This window comes from Neurospora crassa, linkage group VI (genome assembly GCF_000182925.2).
Source record: "Neurospora crassa OR74A linkage group VI, whole genome shotgun sequence".
NCBI lineage: Eukaryota > Fungi > Ascomycota > Sordariomycetes > Sordariales > Sordariaceae > Neurospora > Neurospora crassa.
Window position 1 is genome coordinate 3,427,897 of NC_026506.1, and position 21,646 is coordinate 3,449,542.

A 21,646-nucleotide genomic window follows, 5' to 3' on the forward strand; every position below is an offset into this window, starting at 1 on the left:
ACCTCATCGTACAGAGTCGGAAGCGGGATGTAACAATACTGGTGATTTGACTCGTGATATAAATGGGAGATGTATGGCCAGGCGGGAAGGGTGTATGGATGTACTGACCTAAGCCCGGATTCAGATGATCCCCCCCCCCCCCTGGCTGAAGATACATGACACTCCACTGTTGTTCATCCATCAAAGTAGAAACAAAGCGGTGAAACAAGTGAATGGAAGTGTAAATGCTTTTTCAATCCTGGAATGCACTGAAACATACAGAAAATCGTCTTCCCCCTGGGACGGAGCCAAATTCCCGGTGAGACAATGAAGCGGCCACGAATCCACCTTGCTCCATGAGGCCCACTTTTCCCGGGCGTTTTTCCCGGCAATCTCCGCTCTCGTTACTGTACCGGCCTCGATGTGGGCCCATGGACCCGGATCTTGGGTGAGTGCGCTTCAACTCTTGTAGTTGAAGGCATGGGCGCTACATGTATACAATGGCTGAACGGAAACTCACCATCAGAGGGATAATAGTTGACTGACTGAATCATCACCCCTACCTCCCAACTCCTAACAACACTTCACAATACACCGCTACGGCACAATTAAACATCTCCACGCCCTTCACTCCATCTAGACCATCACTCTAGATCCAAGTCCCCTTCTCCTTTACTCGACGCCAAAAGTACGGGTTCGTATCTCCTTGTTCCTGTGGAGTCTTATCCCTCGCAAAGTTCCATTCAAACCCCTTCCACTCCCCTGCCATCGTCTCCCGCTTAAACACCACCACAAAGTCCTCCACCTTCAACCTATTTGTCCCTCCGACTCCGCTCGGTATCAGCTCTGCCATCGGTTGGGCAAAAGTCATTGTCTTTTCCAGCCCTTCATTGTCTTGTACCATTTCATGCAGTTCGCGTAGCAAGTACCCGTATCCGGTACCGTAAAGTCGCAGGATCAGACCCCTTTTCCCTCCAGTGATGGTGATAAAGACATCCTGGGTGAGTTCGTATCTGCCTTGGAACCTTTCAAGTTCTGTTTTGCCCGTGTCTCCTGGAGGTGATACCACCACTTCACGAAACCGCGAAGCAAGTGTGTGTTCGTACTTCGCCAAATCGTAAAGATAGTCGATTTGTATTGCCCTAGCCATCCTTTTCGTGTCTTCGCAAGTCCTTCTCACAGTCTTGATGACAGATCCTGTATCGTGGCGGGAATCGGAATCTGATTCGGCGAGAAACAAACACTCGGCCAACAACATCCCGCTCAGGTTCGCAGCGTCGAGCAAGAACCCCCTCGTATTGCAGAGTACTACCACGGCTGTTTCGCGGTCGGGAAGCAACCAGCAGAAAGACGTAGCGCCGACCATGTTACCGCCGTGGTAGAGGGCGAGGTGCTTGTTGTCCTTCTCAGGCTCGGCGACGGGGGGCTTTTGGATTTCCGTGTTGAGATTGGGGACATTGAGGTCAGGGTTTGTAACGAAAAAGGTATAATCCAGGTTATCCCCATGGACCTTGCTGTTAATAGCGCTCTCTAATCGTCTGGCATTGTCGCCATCTGCGCCTGGCCATCGTGGTTTTGGTGAGGCATTCCGCTCTCCGGGGGTCATGGGCACGGTGACGGTGTTCCAACCGCCGGAGTAGGTGCATGTGTTACTGAATGGATTAGGAGACAACCTTCTCTCCATATGAGAGAAGAGATGGTTTATACCTCGCTCGAGAGGGGAGCTGAGGTGGTCTTGATATGAGAGAAGCTTGCTGTTTTGCTGCTGTTGTCTTTGGTTGCAAACATCCATAATCTTGCTGTAGAGCTTGAGAAGATCAGAGGTCGTAGACATGATGCCTGCTGCCGCAGCGACCGGCGGTGGTCCCACAGGACCGGCTCCCGAAGCCTGGGACGGGAGAATTTCGACAGATTGTGGAATGTGGCCGTAGTGTCTGTCGAAGCATTCTGCAATCTTAGTTCTGCAGACCACCCCGTGTGCATCTGTGCATTGCAGAAGTTCCGGCATGACCCCCGTCACCTGAACCGAATGTGCCTTGGCAAAGATCTGGGGCTTGCCATTTCTCTCAGCTTCTGTCAACCCAACGAAGGTGTCGTGCATTCCGAGTGGCTCAAAAACCTTTTCACGGACAAATTCCGTCCATGAATACCCAGTCTTTCTTTTGATAAGTATAGCCAATAGGGCAAAACACTCGTTCGAGTAATTCCGGTTGTAGACAAACCCCTCTTGAGACGTGTAAGTATCGTTTGCTGGGAGGTGTTGGAGCAGGGAGGTGACAGGGTCTATGGTCTTCCATGGAATCTCGCCATTGGGGCTTTCCCACAGATTCGTCATCCATTGAAACGAGGAACGAAGGTCTAAAAGGTCACCAATGGTGAGCTCCTGGTTGGTGTATGTCTTTAGTATACCGGGACTGCCTTCAAGCTCTGACAGGACTGCTGACACTGGGGTGTCGAACTTGAGCTGGTATCTCGAAAAGTCATCCATCATAATCCCCACTGCCGTAGAAATAATTGGTTTCGACATTGATGAGATGAGGTAGACAGTATCCTTCTCCGGAAGCGTGGCGATTTCCAGACCCTGAGTCCCCAGATTGACAAAATGTTGCTGGCCATGGCGGAGGACCCCTATGGAAGCCCCCACAATCCCGGAATCTTGCAAAAGCTTCTCGATAGTTGGCTTCGTAAGGGCCAGGATCTCCTCCACCGACAACGGTAACGAAGGTTGCTTGGGAAGAGTTGTTGAGTAACTGGTGTCGTTGATGAGGGTACTAGTCGCTGAAACCTTGGGTGAATAAGGGTTGTCGAGGGCCCGTCTAGAGATGCTATCTTGACGACGGTGTCTAGATGCTTCAGAAGCTGGTTGGTATCTGTCCGTATCCCTCTTTCCGATGACTTCCTCGTCAATACCCTCCGTACTCTCATGGCGAAAGCCAAACGTTCGTGAAACAACCAGTTTTGTAGCAGCCATGCATTCACCAAAAACTTCGTCGGCAACGCCAGAGGCACGCGACAGGAACCGCATCGTGAAGAGTCGTTGTAGTCTTCGACGTCAAAGTTGGACTAGTAAAAAAAGTCGACGAACAGCGCAACAAGCGGCCGAACAAGCCGCTGTCGTCATGAGAGCTTCGGAAGTTGAGCATCATGGCCATGAACAGGAGCGAGCTGAAGGCATATCAGTAACCAGTGCCTGGCAAGGGTTACACTTGTGTATCGTCAAGATGGCTTACATGTAGTGGGTGCAGCATGGGTTTAGGGACACAAATCGAAGTTTGATGAGCCATCGAGCTTGCTTCCCTCATGAATGTGCCCTTTTCGACAGGACTACTATCCAATCGGCTCATCTTGATCACGGTACGTAGCGGACAACATGCAAGATCCTGTACCTACTGACGCCTCCCGCCGGTCTCACGCACGCCCACACGATTCGCGGCACCATGTCATGACACCACCCTATCATGATGCGACGCATGATCGATTTCCCTGTGTAGTCCTTTATACGATGTGGGCGGCCGTCGGACTTGTGGAAGCGAGCTAACCGAAGCCGGCGAGGGCGGACCAAAGAAAGGTTTGCTTTCTCAACAGAGTGTCGGTCGTGCGGCGAGCCGGTATCGTTCCTTGGTTACGCGAAGTATGACTCCCTGGATCGGTGATCGGCCTAGGAAGAAAAGGGATAGAATTGCTATATGCCAAGGGACTTTGACAGCCTTTGAGGTGCCCTGCCTGGTTCGTGGATTCCAAGAATATAGTTGTCAGGAATCAGAGTCACCGTGGACTGGTTGAGACCAAAGGGATCCTAAAGAGTAGAAGAACATGACCAACTGCAGTCTCGCTTTCTTGCGGAACTCTCCATGCGGTGAGGTTGGGGCCAGTCTCCATATCAATCCAGTCCGACAGGGTACATCATTGACGGGGAAGACGGGATGATGAGTGCGTGACGATAGTCTGTCGAAGATGCTGGGGACGTCTAGAGTGCCTTGATGTTGAGCAATCGCGGGCAAGCCGATGGGAATCTCTAGCAAACTTTGTTTTTTATCAGATGTTCTCATGCCAGTATAAAATAATGCGTCGTCTTTAGTGGATGCATTGCCACATTGGAGGGAAGGATTCGCGCCATGATCGATGTCTGGGTCGGCTACCCCCATTGGTTAAGGGGTACGTATATCGAATTCTTCAGCACATTGTGCTTATGCCAAGCTGCTACCCACACCAACTGCTGAGGGCGTTGATGAAGCGAGTGTATCGTAGTGTCAGTGGCGCGGAAGCACGCCGTAGCCGCAAGCCCACAGCAGCGCTAGTCAAGCCCCAGGGTTACATTTTGTTGTGGTGATCCCAAGGGCGTGGGCGTGAACAGCGGGCTATCCCAGGACTTCCTTCAGAGCTGCTTGAAAGGGGCTGACCCGTAGTGCTGGTATCTGGCGCAATTGGTCCTTTGTCCAAGTATAAGAGAGCTAGACTAGAATACTCCGGCTCAAAGGCTTAAAGCAGCCACGGGACGACAGCCAGGGGTGTTCTGTCAACCCTCCCTCCGTTTTCGTTAGGTTTTTGCCTGTCTCACCTGTATGGCTATGGTTAGCAACGTTGTCACCAATCAGCCCGAACTCGTTCATGGTGTTTCAATTTCCCGAATCAACCGGCCCAATATCTTTTTGCCTTTGCTGAGTAAAGGGATGTCTGGAGCTTTCATCAGTTTCCATTTGGCTATGGTCTCTTCCCGAAGGTGATTAGCCGCCCATGTTGACAAGATTGGATGCGAGCTGAAAGACCACATTGGACTGGCTGGCTGTTGTATCGATTGGAGGGCAGAAGCGAAACCAAAGGCGGTGAAGGGCTCTGTTGTCGACTCAATGACTCGATGATGCACCGACTATTCTTGTCAGGCCAGTCAACACAAGTGACCCTAATCCCCATTGAGATATGGAGGGCATTGTTGAGAAAGATGGGTCAACTGACCACCTTCTCTTCTCAGCCAGCTCCGCACGGTTTCGGCCAGACTCATCCTTTGCTATTAATAAACAGTATCGGGGAAGAGTCGGCATCGATTGGTGATGTTGAATCGTGGAAATGAGAGTCGGCTTGATGTCTGCTTTCGAGTGCAGCTGCAGATGAACGTGATGTCGGGGATCAGGAAGTTGTTGAAAAGAGGACTACCATAGGTAGTAACGACGTGAGGCGTCCGACAAGGTGCGATGTTGGGAAATGAAACAGATGGAGCTGAAAATACCCTGTCTCCCTGTAAACTGCCACATCCCGACGTGGCCTGCAAGGTACCGACGTACCCCGCCGATGGCCTGAGACAAAATGACCCACACATCCGCGAGTGGAGCTTCCGATAGCCGCACCGGTCCGGATGAGAAGTGGGGCGCGATCCGGCTTCCGACATACGGCACTCAACTACCGCGCTGCTCCGGAGAAGAAATTGGGAATATGTGCATTGTTGCCTTCTTATTCATGTGGTCAAGCGTGACCAAAGGGCTAGGGAGATTGGCTGATCTCTTCACTGCTGGGGGAGACCGGAGGAAACAGCCCAGCCCAGTGCGGGGATGAAATCGGCGGGCGACAAGGTCAAGAACAGTGGACGACGTTTGGGAAAAGTGTAACAAAAAAATGGAAGAATAGAGACGCATTGAACAGCGAAGAGCGAGCTTAGGCACTGCATGCACGTGCCATGAAAAACAGTTAGAGCAATGCAACGGCCTGCAGGGGGAAGTGACAATCGACAGCGCTCACTGGAATGATTCCCTTCCCCGCACCATACGCTACCTCTAGCTTGCTTAAAAGACGGCAATTCTTTTCTTTTCTTTTTTTTTTTTTTTTTTTTTTGTTTTTCTTTTGGTTTTCTTTTTTTCTTTTGTTTTTCTTGTTTCCACTATCATCAGATTATGGCCTCGAGTTAATCCCAGGGGAAGAGATTGACAAACACCCATACATGAAAATGGAATTCAGGAACCCGAAAAAAAAAAAAAGACAGCTGATCATCCTTTCCCGTCCAGAAGTCGAATCTTGCCGCTCCATCTCGGTGTAAGATTGTGAGCAATCCCCACCTCGCGTCTTCCCTCACCACTGATCCTCCTCATTCCTCTTCTTTTGAGAACTGAGGTACCACACATTCCATCACTCCGAGTGATTATTGCGGTCGTCGTCTGGACTGATTGATATGAACATTGCAAACTCATCGTGGTAATACACACCATACCCTCCCCTTCGAAGCACAGCAAGTAAGACAATCTCTCTCTGAAAGAGTAACATCGCGTACTCATTAGGATGCTCTTAACTGGGGTTGGCGGTTGGCGGTATAATGCGGTGTTCATCAATCTTGCAAGACTCATGGTTTACTTTGAGGCTGGGAATTGTACTGCTAGCGCCGAATTCGTTGCCATCAGCAGCAGAAAGTCTCGATTGCTGAGTCTGGTTTGCCTGTCAAGTCCCGCTGCATTCTTGGGCTACAACCAGTCTAACCTCTGACAATCTCGCCGTCCTATTTTTCGGGTATCTACACATTATAATATGCTATGAACATGGCGGTTTACTCCAGTCCAAAACTCGTGTCCAAGGCGCCATCAACCTCAAGATACGAGTATTCGATACCTTGACAGTTCTCCTCAGCATCCAATAGAAAAAGAACCATCTCACCTCCCAATGAATCGCACCTCCTCCGTCCACTGCCCTCTGAAACGCGTCATTGTGTTTTGTCCAATTTCTTACATTCTCGATCCACATCAAAGATATATACAGTAACGGCAAGAAGACCTGCTCCAGACTAGGTGTGCATGCGAAAACCAGCAGTTATAGGAGTCGGTGGACATGCTCTAATCACCCCTTCGACTCCAGCTATCAGATCTGGCCCATCAACGCCCTGATCAGTGTGCCATTGAACTCCGGCAAACGACAGTGCCAAGAGTTGCGCACCTGCCATTATCAGAGGCGGGTTGATCACCGCAGCACCAGCCGCAACAACTCCCACGCCTGCCAGAACTCCAAGCAGCGGGAGCACATTCCGCTTGAGGAAACGCCTCACCCTTGCCCATGTTCCGGCTCTGGGAGGGATTGGGGGGTTTTCTGCAGTGGCGAGGTCCTTGGCACTGTCCCTCTTGGGTTCGAGATGACTCAATCTCTGCTCGAAGGCTGACAAGCGCCTACCAATCTCACTGACCACTTGATCCTGTTGTTCTACCTCCTCCCAGATTCCCTGATACAACTGCTTATATTCGCCCGTCTTTTGCTCAAAGAGATCTCGCTGGCTGACGCGAAGCCCCTGTTGGGAAGTCTCTGATCTGCTGAGCTCGTCCATCAAACGGTTTACCTCCGCTTCACCCTCGTTAAGCTCTTCCCGTGTAAGACCAGAGGCACTAAGTAGCTCAGACCTGAGCTCGTCAAGTTCCTGCTTGACCTTCTGACATCTGTCTTCGTAACGCGTCATCATCTCACGCCCGGCTGAGGTGATGTCTAGGGGTCGCTTCTCGTCGATCAGTTCGCGTTGGATCTGAAGGACTGGGGAGAAGGTTCTTCGACAAGACGTCTGAATGACTTCCCGGACGATAGAGCGGGCTGATGCCTCACTTCCGAGCCATCTGTACGATTGGCTGCCGTGCTGGCGCATAGAGCCCCAGAAGTTTGAAGTGTACAATAGTTCTTTCTCTCGGTCACAGGCAGCAAGGTCATCCTTTGGACTGCGCAAAGCTCCCCACTTTGTGGTTACCAGAGCAGCGCAGTTCAATGCTTGCGGGCCACACAAAGCTCGAAGCATGTTGAACGTTCTCAAAGCCGATCCGCTGACTCGGTTGTCGGTAATGGAATGAAGATAGAGAATGCCTCCTAAACGAACGTTTCTGAGATGGAGCTGGCCAAGGAAAAAGGCAATATCCTTTAAGATCTCAACGTCTGAGATTTGAGTGTCGTTGAAGCCAGGAGTATCCGCCATAAAGATTCGCTGACCATTTTTGACGCAGCTGTAGAGGTCAAGAGAAATGGTGCCTACATTGAGTGAAATTGTCAGTGATCCGGATTGTGGTGGGATCCTGTATATGATACCAAACATACCTGATGTGAGACTGTGACCAACGCCAGCGTTTTCTTCCGTCAATTTTGAGACGAATTGACTTTTCCCGCTGCCTGTCATTCCCATGACGAGAATGACCACATCGGATGGGCCCATTCGATGGCTTGTTCTACGGGCCATGGCTGTAATGATTGGACCAAGTGATGGACGAACTGTGTTTCCGTTGGTGAATCAGAATTAAAGTAGAAGGGAGACAGCAGAACCAGCTGCAGTGAAAGGAACGTATGTGGTGTCAGAATGGTCAGACCTGGGTTAGGTGAAAGATGGGGTCTGTAACATATCAGAAACAAGAAGCTGGGGACTGACGACTGACCGATTCAATGCTGACATTTTGGAACCTTAACATATGAAGAGTCCGGTCGTTGACTTGAGCCGCATTGCGGGGATTTCGTGTTCCCCAGTTGAGCTAACACTCCAAAGCCTTATCCATCACCCACCTTTGTCGAGGGAGCGGGCTGAGTTGGGCATCATCATTGTGTAGCATTATGCAAGTGCTTTTGAGCCGCAGTTGCGTGGAACAATCCACACCAATACGCTGTGCCTTGCAGCTGCCGGCTTGCAGGTTTTCAAACTATCGAGCGACCATCCAACTCCCCTGACCCAATCAGCCGCGACGCATCAAGATAAAAACGAGGCTTGCGAGTGGTGGGAGCGTCGGGGTTGACGGATGGTATAAGCAGGCTGTGAAAAAGACCTGCGAAAAAAAGTAATTGTTGCATCTTGGACTTTCTTGATCTAAAGCATGATTGGCCTTTGGCATGCGCTCGCTGCAGCTATTGCGTAACGAGCTTTTGGGTTTGAATTCAGAAAGTTGGCAGCCTGACAGAGCCTTACTCTGCTTTACACAGAAACGGACAGCTTCTCCGAGCGATTTGACTTGTCCCTGGAGACTTGCATAATAACCCGCCAGGACGGCTCATTTTTCACAAATTCTTCAACGATTAACTTTGCGCCATGCGTTCATGAGGCTCTGCTCTGCTTCCTTCGTTTCCACTTGGACACCTTTGATACTGTATATTGCGTAACAGGCACCAGGCTGCCGATCCATCATGTCGACCATCAGCGAGTCTCAACATGCCACGAAGTTTGACCCTCGTTCCACGGACATCATTGTGGCGGTAATGGGGATGACTGGCTCAGGCAAAAGCACATTCATCTCTCATTGCATGGGGGTGGATCTCGGCATTGTTGGCCACGGTCTCCAAGGATGTGAGTGCGATTGCCAAAAGAAAATTTGTACTGATCGCTATGACTGACGATCTTCTCATTTGCAAGACACACAAGCGGTTGACTTCTATATGATCCCTCATTCAGAGTCCGTCAACGTGTATCTCGTCGACACACCCGGCTTTGACGACACCAACCTCACAGACAGCGATGTGCTCAAGGCCATCGGTACCTGGATGGGTGATGCGTACAAGAAAGACATCAAGCTCAACGGCATCATATACTTGCACCGGATCACTGATCCTCGTATGGTAGGGTCAGCCAAGAAAAATCTCTTCATTTTCAAGAAGCTGTGTGGGCCAAATGCTCTCAAAAATGTCACTCTGGCCACCACGATGTGGGAGGCTGTCTCGCAATCAGATGGCGAACGCCGAGAGCATGAACTGCTTGCAACCCAAGAATTCTGGGGTTTCATGCGGTCAAACGGTGCCAAAGTGGAAAGACACTACAATAACCGCGAGTCTGCCATGCGAATCCTCAGCAAATTCTTCACAGAAGAACAAGTTGTCACTGCCATGCAAGAGGAACTCGTGAATGGTGGGAAGGAGTTGTTAGACACCCAAGCTGGCATGGAGTTGAATAGCGAGTATCGCAAAGTGGAAGAGAAATTGAAGAGGGAGTTGCAGAGTACAGTAGCGGAACTGAAGGAGGCACAGAAGAAAAAGGATGACGAAAGTGCAGTGATGATATTGGAAGAATGCCGGAAACAGGTAGAGGACCAACTTACCCATATTTTGCAGGAACGGGATCAACTTAAGGTTACACTGGCCAAGATGATCGCCACCAGCACCTTACCCATTGTTCGCGCGCCAGGGAGCTTTGGTGATACGGCCAGGAGGCCCAGCAACACTGGTAACGCAGACCAAGCAGAAGCAGGAAGGCCGGCAAGCCCATACCTGGACCCGAGAGCATCCGGTATGTGGCAGGGCATGGAAGTGCCCGCCAGAGGCAGATCGCCAGCACCACCATACCAGCCAGATGAGCAACGTATCCACAGATGGTTAGTTTCGTAAGGATGGGAGACGGAGTAGCAATTCCCGTGAGCGTTCGTGGCTAACTGTTGGCATATATAGTGAACAGTCTCCCGCCCCCAGTGACGCAGGGCGTGCGCCAAGAAGGCGAGATTTGTTCCGGGCAATGTTTGGAATGGGACCAAGACTGGTGGTACCGGGACAGTAGAGGCGGGAGTAGGAGGAGTCGGCGTTGTTCCCATGGGAGTTTTGTGCGTTAGTATCATGGATATCTTGTAGGAGGTGCGGTGCGTTGTGGCTTCAGTTCAGTTTTATCCCGTCATTTGCTTGGTTTTGGTGACAAGGAAAATGAGATGGAGTGATGAGAAGTTGCAGTGCTGAAGGAAGAAACCGAATTGTTCTGTGTTGGGAAACATCCGCCATGACCTTGAAGAACCCGAACGACGAGACCGTGACCTGTGACCGGGCACTGAACCTTTCGTGCTTGCCAAACTTGTAATGGTGGACTTCATCAATGGGCAAGCACTGATCACCAAGCCTCTCAAAATCTACCTCTAGGCAACAGCCCATCCATCCGAGTTCAGACGCTCCGTGGTTCCTTCTCTGTCGTCCAAAGTGGAGTTATGCCAAGCGATGATGACAGAACGGGAGGCATTCGTACCTTTTCTCAGACCATGATCCTTGTGAGTTTCGGCGCTTGCCAAATCAGAGACTCCAGAGTGTGCAACGACGGCAGGCAAGACGAACCATCAATCGTCCATCAGCACTAAAAGGAAGCCAGGACTGTGGCAGCAAGTGCGGGGTGAAGAAGTTCAGCTGTCACGCGGGGGCAAGAGAGAAAGAACTGAAAAACGGGGGAAAACGAGGACGTAAAAGAGGTGGAAAAGGAAAGAAGCAGAGCAGCCAGATGATGAAAACACCACAAGAACCACAGATCAACGAAGAATTAAAAAGAGGAACGAAAAAATAGACAGAATTAGTAACACATGCCACCTGTAATCCAACAGGAACGCCAAAGGGACATAAGATACCTACAAGTATTCGTACATTACCTCTTCCCTTTCCTCCCCCCACTCACTTCGACAAGAATTTTTGAAACGCCGACTGATCAATAATCACGTTACCCACCGCCCTCAACCTCTTCCTACCCGCCTTCTGCTTCTCCAAAAGCTTCCTGCGTCTTGTAATATCACTAGCATGCAGCTTAGCCAACACGTCCTTCCTGAACGGCTTGATAGTTTCACGGGCGACGATGCGGCGGCCGGCGGCGGCTTGAATAATCACCTCTGTTTACGTCATTAGCACATTTCCTTGACAGAACCGTCAAAGATCGAGCGAAGCGAGGAAAGGGGAGAAAAAAAAAAAAAAAAAAAAAAAAAAAAAAAAAAAAAAAAAAAAAAAAAGGAGGGAAAAGGGAGAAAAGAAACTCACCAAACATCTGCCGATCCACATGCTCCTTAAACTTGGTAACCCACTGCCTCCCCAACCTCTCCACCTGACTGACATGGACGATCCTCGCCACGGCATCCACCGCCTTTTTATTGACCAACAAGTTCAGCTTCACCAGCTGCGCCTGCCTCCACCCCGCATCTTCGTAATCCAGCGTCGCATACCCCTTCGTCGCGCCCTTCAGCTTGCCAAAAAGATCATCGACCAGCGAAGCAGCGGGAAGCTCGTACTTGAGAATGACCTGCGTAGCAGTGAAGAACTCGAGCGACTTTTGCACGCCGCGCGCGTTCTCGCAAATCTCGATACACCGGCCTACGTACTCTTCGGGTAGCGTGACGGTGGCGTTGACAAAGGGCTCGTACAAAGTGGCGGAGCGGATGCGGTGGTCGTCTGGGTCGGGAAACTCGGCGGGGTTGGTGACGATGAGTTCTTCGCCGGTGGACCAGATGATCTTGGTAGGGACGGCCGGCTCGGTGATGATGATGCTGGCGCCGTGTTCCTGGCGTAAGCGGTCTTGGAAGACGGAGCAGTGGAGAGAGCCCAAGAAGCCCAGACGCCACCCGGCGCCCAGGGCTTCGGAGTAGTCCTTTTGTAAAGTGACGGAACGGTCGTTGAGCACGAGGTGGGCGATGGAGTCGGCCAAGCGGCCGTAGTCGTCTTGATTGGTAGGGAAAGCGGCAACGAAGACCATGGGTTTGGGCTCCTCGAAGCCGGGCAACGGCTCGACGGTGTCTTCACACCCGACGTTAGTAAAGGTATCGCCTAGCTTGGCGTCTTGGATGCGCTTCATGCCGGGGTTGAAAAAGACGTAGCCGACTTGGCCTGCCCTCAAAACCTTTTGCGGAACGGCGTCAGGGTACTGGATGCCGACTTCACCGACAATGTACTCGTTGCCCGTGGCGAAGGAGTAAACCTTGTCGCCCTGCTTGAGCGTGCCGTCGAAGAGACGGACAAGCAAGACGACGCCCTTGAAGGTGTCGTACCACGAATCTACCAGGAGCATGCGCAGCGGCTTCTTGGCGTCACCGACGGGAGCTGGCACGTTGGAGATGACCGCAGGCAAGATCTCGCCCACGCCTTGACCGGTCTTGGCGCTGACCTTGACGGCCGTCGAGGTGTCCAGCTCAAAGACGGTTTCCAGCTGTTCCAGCACGCGCGGCACGTCGGCGCTGGCCATGTCGATCTTGTTGACGACGGGCACCAGAGACAAGCCCTGCGCAAAGGCGAGGTAAAAGTTGGCGACCGTCTGCGCCTGCACACCCTGCGAAGCGTCAACCAGCAACAGGGCGCCGCTGCATGACGAGTAGGAGCGTGTCACTTCGGCGCGGAAGTCAACGTGGCCTGGGGTATCGACGAGGTGGAGGAGGTAATCGAGGCCGTCTCTGTGCTTGTAAATCATGGTGCATGTCTGCGCCTTGACGGTGATGCCGCGCTCGCGCTCGACGTCGAGCTTATCCAAGACCTGCTTGTTTCCATCGCCGGCCGTGATGGTTCCCGTATGCTCCAACAGTCGATCAGAGAGTGTGCTCTTGCCATGGTCAATGTGGGCGACGATACAGAAGTTTCGGTAGCGCTCGAGCGGAATGGCGGCGATTCGTTTCTCAATCTCGATCGCCTTCCTCTCGAGGGGCATCTGGGAGGTAGCAGTCGTGCTGTTGTGTCTCGCGAGAACGGGGGCGGTCGTCGGAAGGAGTTGGGAGCTGCTGAGCGATCTCAGAGCTGAAAAGCATCTGGTTCGGTCATTCTGGCGCGATTCGAGGCTAGCTAGCGAGGAAAAGCCAGCTCTACCCGGCGATGTCCTGGGTAATTGTTGACATGATGTCGTGATAGAAAAGGGAAGACGGCGGCTAGGAGGCAGACGAGGCAGACGCGCGCAAGGCCTCAGACATGGCCGCATCAGAACGTCGGGACGACAGAGCGCGCCACGCATTCAATTGGACGTCACCGGGTCATGAAAAGGAAAGTGGCTGGAAGGAACCGGTATGGCTTGGTCGCAAAATGAATCGCGACTTTGCACTTTTTGGGAGGAGAGAATGACGGAACGAAGGCCTGGGATAGATACAGTGGCCCACTGCGAATCCTCTCTGATGCCCTGCCGCCGAGTCCCAAAATTCGTCCCCGCTTCCAAAAATCCCCGAGCTCTTATCTTATCGGACCCTGATGCTCGGTACTTGTAGGGTCAGCATCTCAAGTACAGGTACTTTGCGAGCTTCGAAAAACGGCGCAATTGGCAAAGCTTACGGGAGGGTGAAGATACTATATACGACCTGGAAGTACATTGCTCGGCTTGATATCCGAACTCCCCTAGCACCTTATAGTAGATAAGAGTGTAAACAAACCACCCCCTTTCCAAAGACAACAGCGCAACCGCCAAACTTCCATGCTTAGGTTGATATTGTTACTCTCTTCACTCCCGTCTGCTTCACTTCGACAATGTCTAATGCAAGCGTTGTTTTTCTCACGAAGGCGCTTTACATGCACAGTCATATCTCACAAACACCGTGACCCTTTGATGCTACTTTATTTCCACTTCCCCCTCTCTGTTTGCTTTGCTTCTGGCTCCCAGTCTCTTCCACTCGATCTACTTGTAGGTAATCAATCACAACCACCATTGACCGCTTCAGCACCAAACCTCCATCCGCCAAATTTCCAACCCACTTTCCGCTCATCACCAAAAGCTTGCTTCATCCCACCTATCCTTTTGCTCTTTCTCTCTTTTTTCCCTCATGATTATGTATAACATTTCAAAGCAGTATAGGTATCAAGAAGAAACACACCAAACAAACAAACAACAACAACAACAACAGCGATAAAAACACATATGTCCACGGTGTAAGCCAACCGGGGCTTCACACATCCCACCCGTCCGTCCGTCCGTCCGTCCGTCCGTCCCACGCATTCCAATCCGTTCGTTCCCATCACCCCGTCCATCCACCAACCCATACCTTCCCTGTCCTCCCAGTTTTCTCCTTCCTCCCATTGTACAACCCTGACGTCCTTCCATCCTTACATACTCCGACATCTACCCTATCATCAAACCCACGGATACGAGTAGAGTATATCCACCACACGCCCTTCCCCGCTGCTTCTCTTATGTTTGGGTCCTGCCTCCTAAACAAGCACCCACTCGCTTCCTCTCTTGAGGAACTTGTCCAGCATCAGCGTGAGGTCTGACAAGACGAATCGACAAATGTAGAGGGCAAAGAATTCCGCCGCATGCCTAGTGCTGAGCTCGAGTCCCACCTGCGTCTTGTCGGCGTGCCGGAGGCCTGGGTCTTCAACTTGGCGAGCGATTTGGTCTGTTTTTTTTTGTATCTTCGTTAGTAAACTGGCAAAAGGGAAAGATAGCTTGAAAAGAGGGAAGGGAAAAAAGGGGGGGAAAAGACAGAAAGAATAAACATACCAACTAACTGAGCCGCATCAAACAATCTCGCCAACGAGCTCATATAATTCGCATTAGGCCCCTGAAACAGCACGTTTCCTACGTCTCTCTTCATTGGTCGGTTCGTCGGGTGCGTCGTCATCGGCAGACTAGGGCAGATGATATCCTTCCCTGCTCCCTCAATAGGTGTCGACGCCACGTTACCACTGGTCCCACCAGCGCTACTGCTTCCCTTGCCTGCACTGGTCAGGTTCGCTGAGCTGTTTTTGCTTCGCAACCTCCTCCACGAGAAAGCGCTCGTCTTGGCGCTCACGCTGGCTGACCGTGGCAGGGACCCATCCTCCGCGTGTACTGGGTCCTTGAACGAGGTGGCGTGGGGTCCGACTTCGCTGGCACCAAGCTTCTTGACCAGGAACTTTTCGACGGACTCGATCACCGTTTCGAGAGCTTGCATCTCCTCCAATACGGCGTCCGCGTCGCACGTGTCCACCCTGGCAAGCTTCTGTAGCGCCGCGGTCATCAGATCACACTGCGAGATCTTCTCCTCGACGTACTTGAGTTTTACGCCCTTGACTCTCCACACGTCCCGTGGGACAAACAACTTGTTGCTGATGTACCCTCCGCGTGGGTGGCAGAGGGTTTGGTACAGACAGCGCATAAGCCAGAATGGTCGGAGCAAAACATCGCTCGGGCAAGGCTCGAGTGGTGCTGGCGCATCAGTGAGCGTTCCGTTCGGCGATCCAGGATCATTGGCAGAGTGGAACTCGGCATCAAACAGATACATGCCCGCTGTTCCGACAACTGTGTCCGCCCTTTCTCGGAACGAGCCAGCTATCGGTGTCGGCATGGATGGAATTGATGGCAGGCGGGTCGTTGAGCCACTGATGCCGAACTGGTTGCTCACCGGTGTGCCAGGAGACATATCAAATACATCATCATTATGCGACACAGAAAGCTTCCGATGCGCGCTCCGCAAGCTTGAAGAAGAAAAGGTCTTCTTCAGACTAGGCCGACCAACCGACGGAGACCCCGCTCGAGGGGGGTAGTCATCCTGCAAGTGAGCTGGCAAAGGAGGAGCTCCCCCTTCTCCCATGGATGGGGAAACCACACGCCGGGCGGCAAGAGGATTAGCATTGCGATGAGGACCAGCAGACAAGGCTTGTCTCTGTTGTGCAATGTAGTTGTGCGATCGTGCCGGCTGTGGTGGGAATGCTGGCCCGGCTGTGGTTGGTCCCGGCTGAGCAAGCTTCGTGGTCTCGATCTTCAGCTGCTTCAAGTTCTGGCCAGACAGACGCCGTTGCCTTACGCTCCGATTTGAAGCCCCGGATCCCGAAGTTCCTGGTGGTCGATCGGGTAGCTGAGGCAAGGCACCCGCTGGCGGAGGCGGTAAGGGGGGTAACGGCCCCTTGGGTTCCGGATGAGTCGGGCTCTCGCTCACCGTACTAAGTAGCGTTGTGGAGGTATTCTGGTTGGACCCTGTAGAGCTATTCCATGTACGATTCGTGACCCCGCTGGAGTCGGACTCTCGAGGAATTGATTGCTTGTTGTTCGGTCCAAACGCGAAGTCCTCGATCTGATACCCTTTCGTCATCTCCTCCAGAAATCGTTCCTCCTCCTCCGAGTCATGGCCCTCGTCGTAGAAGTCATCGTGCCCTGTCCAACCTCTTTTTCGGTACTCCTCATCCTCCAAGTGTTGCTGTAACCGTAGTTTCCGCTCCCTTTCGTTCGCTAATTCGAGCGCATCCATTCCCTCATCCGGTACCTGGTCTCTTGGGTATGAACTTCCCGTGACAGCATCATGCCCATCTGTGTAATACTGATCCTCCGGCTCAAATCCCTCGTCGTACGCAGCTTCGATAGCATCGTCCAATGCAGCATCAAACTCGGCTTCCGTATCCCCACTGGCGGCCCGGATATGCTTCCTTCGTATTCCTGTTGATGAAGATCGCGAGTGTACCGAAGACGCGCTAGATCCACCAGACTCCTCGATCGGATCAAGCCATGATATCGACTCGTGACTGGGATCCCTCTGATGTCCACCATTCGTCTTGTAATTCCTCGAAGTAGCCTGAGCGCCAGACATGGAGTAGTCAGGTCGGAACACTTGTTGGCGAGGGGCATCCTTCTCGGGCGCCGGTGGAGGTGGCGGTGGCTGAGCGGGTGATAAAGGTCTCCGAGGCAATAGTGGCGGTGGCATGTAAGCATTATCCATCGGTGCCTTTTCAAATCGTGCCTTGGAAAACGAAGACTGTAGCGAGTATTGCTCGCTAAGGTAGGAAGTAGGGCCATTGGAACCCCCCGGTGTCTGGAGAGTTAATGTGGGTGGTGCTGGCGGTCTACCGGACGGCGGTTGTCGTCTGAACTGAGTCTGAACAGACAGGCTAGGCTCCCGAGTACGGCTACGTTCCCGGGTGTAGGTTGAGAGCATCGGCTCGTCGTCAGACACTTCTCCATTGTAAGCCTGAGTACGCATGTATCCCCGTTCGTCGTAGCTTTCGGGCTCTTCTGGAAGCGCCTTCTCATCCAGACTGTCACCGAGCATCTCGTCAAGTTCGTCAATTCTTCCCACGTATGTTTGATGCTGTTGGCATGGTTGGTATCAGTGGTTCAAAGCTTCTGGAGCAATAACATGCGAGTCACCTACAATGGCTTCCAATTTCCTGCGATCCACCTCTACCGAAGTTCGCTGCAATACCTCCTGTAATAGGTGGCAAGCTTCCGTGTAGGCCCTCCTAGCGGCCTCAAAGTCTTGCCCATTGTCGAGTTGTACTGCGGTATTCGCCTTTGACAGTGCCTCAGAGAGCATTGCCTTTTTGTCGGAGCGATGGCGCTGGCGATCTCGGTTCCGGGTCGACGCAGTCGAATCAGTACTTGACTTTGCGCCATGCGACCTCCCTCGCGATTGCCCTCGGGGGTCGCCGTTTTGTGTGTATTGGGGCATCATGTGGTCTGGCGCGAGTTCTGCAGGAGGTAGCAATAACCCCGCTGCTTGATGTGACCGTGGCAACGATCCTGGTGTGTCTTCTGGGATCTGCGGAGCACCATCCCAGAAGGCGGCGTTGTCGTCAGGAGGCGGCCGAAGATAATACCGCCTGGGTGGTGCCGGTGATTGCTTGCCAATCTCACTGGCCTGGTGCCGGAATGCCTCTACCAAAGAAGGCCCGGTCGAAATGCGCGGCAGGCTAGGTAAGGGCGGGATCGGATGACGCAGGGGTGAATCACTGCGGCCTCGGAGGTGGCTTACAGAGCGCGGAGAGATTTCTGACGTCGAGGGTCGGCGTTTGTGTGACTTTTGACCAGGCGAGTCTTCCCTCTCTTTCCCACTATCCCATCCAATGCGCCAACTGGAACCACCACCGTTTGAGCCTTTACTTGACGCGGACGAGACAGACCAGCGGTTGAAGTTCCTAAGACGATCGCCTATGCTACTCGAGCTCCCAGATCGCGAATGACCTCGCTTGTGCGACGGAGGTTTCAGGCCTTTGGTCGAGTCTGGTGTTGCTGGGCCGTGGAGTAGTGGCTCATTGAACGATTCCAGAAGGTCTTGGGACGGTCGCGAGTCAGTCGGGACTTTGGGCGGAAGACGGTCGGGTGGAAAGGGACTGAAGGTTGATTGATTATGTTCGGCCGCGGTGGGCACCGTCACAGTGCCAAAGCGCTCAGAGTGTTGTTGTGGTTGTTGTTGTTGTTGTTGTCGTTGTCGCGGTGGTGGCGGCGGAGGTCGGCTGGGTCGCTGTTGCCCCTGGGGATAGGGGTTCCGTAAACCGGGGCTGATGAAGTCCCGGTCCGGCAGCCGTGTTCGCGGCGACGGCGAGGACGCGTACGAGGCAGAGCCAGCAAAAGTGGTGACGGTCGCGGGCGGCGTCCGGGCAGAGGAGAGATCGGTGGCTGAGGCAGACGACCCAGGGTTGTTGGACGAGGTCGGGATCTTGGACGAGGTCGAAGTCGAGGTCGCAGGTGCGGGCGGTGCTGGTGGAGGTGGTGCTATGGTGAAATGGGGCAAGGGCATCGCTAAGGGTCGAAAGGGGAAGCCAAGTCGGCCACTCCCCTACCCTGGAAAATATGGAGGTCGCACTCGCTCGTTGGCTGCCCTGGGACCTGGGTGTAGTAAAACCAGGGGGGGGACCAGATGGAAACGACAGGGGAAGGGGGGGGGGGGGGGGGGGAGGACAACAAGGGGAGGCAGAGTGCACGGCGAGGTGGGATTGATTGGGCAATGACGGGATATGCAAGCCAGATTGGGGGTCAGCACTGGAGCTTTGTCGTTATTCGCACTGCCTGGTGAGGTGAGGTGAGGTGAGGTTCGGTTGCTTAAGTTGAGTTCAGTTGTAGTTCCCAAAACTTGAAACGCGAGATCAGGTTGTGGGTGCGGATGGTCCTGTCTTTCAGTTCACTCCTGCCCTCGCCTCGGCTTCCTCTTCCACTAGGTATTGTCTTGTTTTCCTTTCCTTCTTTTTTTTTCTTTTTTCGTTTTTCTTTTTCTTTTTTTCCCCCTTTTGATGGGAATCCCCCGGGTGCCCTGCTGTTTGGCTGCTCGTCCCGATGGATGGCTCCAGACAACCGGAGCGGTTTTGCTTTTTGGTTAAGCGACTGGATTTTCTCGGTGTAGCGTAGCAGCGACGCTTTCTGCTTGCCGGGGTTGGCCAATGGAAATGGCGGACGGGATTCGATGATGGATTAGGTACGGATTGGCGTTGTGCCCCTGTCTCTGCCGGTACTACTGGTACTGGCGTACACTAGCTCTGGTCTTGGGGTCTGTGGACGCCGCCGTGTAATTGCGCGTCACTGGATATTCCTGGGTGGTCCCTGATGTCGACGATGGGATGCTGATCTCGAGACGGGATTCGTGCAATCCAATCTGCTGAAGGGAATGGTGTGCAGGGTGCGGCTGTTACACTGAAGTGGGAGGCGGTTGTCGACGCTTTGAGTGGTAACACATAACGGCGGCCTTTGAGTGGTCAATGGTGGCTATTAGCTGGAAAGAGAAGGGAAGGTAGCGTGCTATGTGCCGAAGTCCGTCGCGTTACATAGGTGTGTGTCTGGGTAGGTGGATGGATCGATGGCTTGGGGTGGCAGAGACTGAAGGACAAGGCAAGACAACAAGACAAATGTGGGCGTGAGAAGTGACGGGAGATGGATCGGATTTCCCCTCCTCGGATTGCGAATGCATGGAGCAGCAGCTGGAGACTGGAGACTGATTGCCCGAGAGCGAGGACCACCAAGACTACCGCTAGAGTACACTAGTTACCTACAGTAGTGTAGGTGTACTCTTTAGAGTGATCCGACCCCCGGGGGTTGACTGGTGTGGGTAGAGGTAGGTATAAGGTAACAGACACTAGGTATAGTAAAAGATGGGAGCTGTGATTTTTATCATCAACCATGGTTCTTCAACCTCTTTTTTAAGCCTCAGTTTAGACGCCCTATATCTACCCAGTGTGCCATGATGCAGTCATAGTACGTAGTCGTTTCTTTTTTTTTTTTCGCTTTTCTTGATCTCTTCCCTGCTTTGGCTCGTCTCGTCTGGTCGCATTGTCGGCCGGCAGTCAGGTCGCTGTGTCCCAAATGGAAAGTCGCACTCAGCTAGGTACATAGGTACCTAGGTAGAGGTAGGTATCCAAGTGGGGGGACCCGACCTAGGTGACCTATGACCCGCGCCGGAGATCCAATCCCAACTAAACTAATCCACACACGGCAGGTCCCCGCCAATGCCAAATTAGTCCAAGAAAACGTGAGGTAGGTGGTGCCTGAAGAGCGACGACTGACCATCACAGCTGGAGAGGCTTCAAGTGCCGCCGCCGCAGGAACAGCAACCCACAGCGCTCATCACTTGTGCCTGTTAGAGGATAGGTACAAAGTTCTGATTGGTTGAAATGAAATGGAACTGAAAGATGTCCATCATCAAATTGTGGAGACAGCTAGTCAGAGCCAGGAACCTAAGCGGGACCTGGGGCCCGGGCGAGATTCGGGGGTTCAGATCAACGAAGGAACGTCGGTGCGCGCAAGATAGATAGATGTCCTGATGCAGCCGGGGTAGTACCTCAGCTACTTTCAACTAACGGGGTTGTATGTGTCTGAACCGCGTTTGCTGATAAGAAATTTCAAAAGATGTACTTCACCACTAGTGTAGGTAACGGAATGGCGTGTTAAGAAGGGGAAAAGGGGGGGGATCACAATCAACCGCTGGTGGAGCCTCTCAAGGATTTCCCATTTCGTGCTTCTCAGTTTCCCCCCCACGTGCGTGCTCGCTTCAGTTTGAGCTTCCATCAGTTCCCCCAAAGACCTCCAACGGTTCCTTCGCTCCCCTTGCTCGCCATCATCTCGATCTTGTCTGAGATCATCTCGATGTTGAGTAACATTTTTATTGAATACATACAAAGTATAGGGGCGGTCGTATTGACAACCCCCCCACACACGCCACAAACGTCAAGCATGATAGCTCCTGTGATATCAGCGCCATCGACTCATCTACATACTTATTATTTCCCATGCCAATCAATGCTTCCACATATAACGCCAAGTCTACAAATGGGCGTCACTCGGCTCTCTTACCATCTTGGCACCTTTGATAAGTCCAAAACG

The 21,646-nt window shown here is 52.6% G+C and overlaps 5 protein-coding genes across 5 annotated transcripts; 1 reads left to right on the plus strand and 4 right to left on the minus strand.

Moving 5' to 3' along the window:
• Positions 1-316: 316 nt before the first annotated feature.
• Positions 317-3,456, minus strand: NCU05931 (hypothetical protein). The gene is made up of 2 exons (XM_953033.3): positions 3,210-3,456; positions 317-3,144 (listed from the first exon to the last, which is right to left on the minus strand). Exon 2 carries the CDS (start codon positions 3,002-3,004, stop codon positions 629-631), a length of 2,376 nt encoding a protein of 791 aa, XP_958126.1. The 5' UTR covers positions 3,005-3,144; positions 3,210-3,456; the 3' UTR covers positions 317-628.
• A 3,283-nt stretch (positions 3,457-6,739) lies between these two features.
• Positions 6,740-8,158, minus strand: NCU05929 (hypothetical protein; the record flags this gene model as incomplete). Its single annotated transcript, XM_953031.2, has 2 exons — positions 6,740-7,953; positions 8,020-8,158. 2 exons carry the CDS (start codon positions 8,156-8,158, stop codon positions 6,740-6,742), a joined length of 1,353 nt encoding a protein of 450 aa, XP_958124.2.
• A 929-nt stretch (positions 8,159-9,087) lies between these two features.
• On the plus strand, positions 9,088-10,278 carry NCU05928 (hypothetical protein; the record flags this gene model as incomplete). The annotated part of the gene is made up of 2 exons (XM_953030.3): positions 9,088-9,247; positions 9,314-10,278. The coding sequence occupies 2 exons, from the start codon at positions 9,088-9,090 to the stop codon at positions 10,276-10,278; spliced, it is 1,125 nt and encodes a 374-aa protein (XP_958123.3).
• Positions 10,279-11,170: 892 nt separating this feature from the next.
• On the minus strand, positions 11,171-14,042 carry NCU05927 (GTP-binding protein GUF1). Its single transcript, XM_953029.2, has 2 exons — positions 11,668-14,042; positions 11,171-11,522 (listed from the first exon to the last, which is right to left on the minus strand). The coding sequence occupies exons 1-2, from the start codon at positions 13,613-13,615 to the stop codon at positions 11,311-11,313; spliced, it is 2,160 nt and encodes a 719-aa protein (XP_958122.2). The 5' UTR covers positions 13,616-14,042; the 3' UTR covers positions 11,171-11,310.
• A 138-nt stretch (positions 14,043-14,180) lies between these two features.
• On the minus strand, positions 14,181-19,229 carry NCU05926 (hypothetical protein). The gene is made up of 3 exons (XM_953028.2): positions 17,712-19,229; positions 15,089-17,648; positions 14,181-14,984 (listed from the first exon to the last, which is right to left on the minus strand). Exons 1-3 carry the CDS (start codon positions 19,074-19,076, stop codon positions 14,797-14,799), a joined length of 4,113 nt encoding a protein of 1,370 aa, XP_958121.1. The 5' UTR covers positions 19,077-19,229; the 3' UTR covers positions 14,181-14,796.
• Between the last annotated feature and the right edge of the window lie 2,417 nt (positions 19,230-21,646).